The sequence below is a fragment of the Anarrhichthys ocellatus genome, unplaced genomic scaffold, assembly GCF_004355925.1.
Source record: "Anarrhichthys ocellatus isolate YVR2014 unplaced genomic scaffold, GSC_Weel_1.0 scaffold53, whole genome shotgun sequence".
In the NCBI taxonomy this organism is placed as follows: Eukaryota; Metazoa; Chordata; class Actinopteri; order Perciformes; family Anarhichadidae; genus Anarrhichthys; species Anarrhichthys ocellatus.
Window position 1 is genome coordinate 2,432,408 of NW_022280083.1, and position 1,154 is coordinate 2,433,561.

The 1,154-nt window shown below is 43.7% G+C and overlaps 2 protein-coding genes across 3 annotated transcripts in view; one reads left to right on the plus strand and one right to left on the minus strand.

Annotated features, from left to right (window-relative positions):
* Window positions 1-1,094, plus strand: part of smarcb1a (SWI/SNF related BAF chromatin remodeling complex subunit B1a) — an 8,760-nt gene extending 7,666 nt beyond the window's left edge. For both annotated transcript variants that reach the window (XM_031870503.1, XM_031870504.1), the window contains one exon: window positions 1-1,094. This exon is cut by the window's left edge. The gene's annotated coding sequence lies outside the window, so the exon portion shown is untranslated.
* Window positions 1-1,154, minus strand: part of LOC116396100 (derlin-2-like) — a 7,257-nt gene that overhangs the window by 1,615 nt on the left and 4,488 nt on the right. Inside the window, exon 7 of the mRNA XM_031870506.1 lies at window positions 1-839. This exon is cut by the window's left edge and continues 1,615 nt beyond it. Coding sequence (XP_031726366.1) covers window positions 755-839 — 85 coding nt within the window. The 3' untranslated portion in view covers window positions 1-754. The remainder of the gene's footprint in view (window positions 840-1,154) is intronic.

The window sequence follows — 1,154 nt, forward strand, 5'->3', positions numbered from 1 at the left end:
TCAGTGAGCATGTTAGCATGCCTCTGTTAGCATTCAGCTAAAAGGCACCGTTGTGCCTAAACGCAGCCTCACAATATATACAATAATATCTTAATAATGTGATGAACTGGTCCGTTTTTCTGTAGAAAAAACTAAGTTTACCGAGACCACTTTCACGGTTTAATTTTCAATATTTGATCAGCACAATTAGATGTTTACTTTAAACGTTTCTGCTTCTTTTTGTGAACTAATAGTTGATTTAAAGGCCACTTTGTATCTGAGACGTTCCTGTTCTGACCCACAATGATCTTCACTGTAAATTCTAACATGCATCATCAGTGCTGTGTTGTCATGATGATGAAGTGTTGTGTTATCTGGGCCAACACCACAGAGAGAGACGTGTTGTTGTGCTAAGCAGTTTCCATTTTGTCCGCCAGTGTTTGACCCACAAAGGCAGCGGGTGAAAGTGCAGCGTGTGCAGACGGGCTGATGGGAATTCAGGCCGGTCGGCAGTTCTGCAGTGACACAACAGGAAGGGCAGTGAGTTCTTTATAAGAGACGTACAAACACCAAGTTTATTCATCTGGTCACCAGAAAAGAGTTTGAAGATGTTTCCAGTCAAACGCCGTCATTGAATATTCGTGATTCTTGACTTGCAGTTCGGTCCTTAAACGTCTCGACTGTCCTCTGCAGAGACTCGGGGATCCACATCCTCTTACGTCTCTTTCTGTTTCCTCTGAATCATCCAGATGTTTAGGGGGGGTTCTTGTGTGTTTTAGTGGTGCGGCTCGTCGTCCTGCTGCTCGTCTTCTTGGAGGAGACGGTAGTCTGGGTCCTCGGGCCGGTCGAACAAGACCCGTCTGAGAAGAGAGAACGAGGCCACATGAGGGGGAACAAATGTCTCTTTGCATTTCCTAAATAAGACAGAAACACTCATCTTCTTTACTCAAATGTTCCGTATCTGGAAATGTCTGAAACATTATTTTCAGGTCAGAGTTTGAAGTAAACAAGACTAAAGATATTTTCCTCTACGTTTTGAAATAACATTCTGTCCTCAGTCTTTGTTTTACAAAATGTCTTCGTCCACCCTAAAAATACAAACGACAGCAAGCGCTCACCGGAGCAGAACGTGTTGGAACCAGTGAACAGGAAGTGACCATATCTGGACTGAGGAG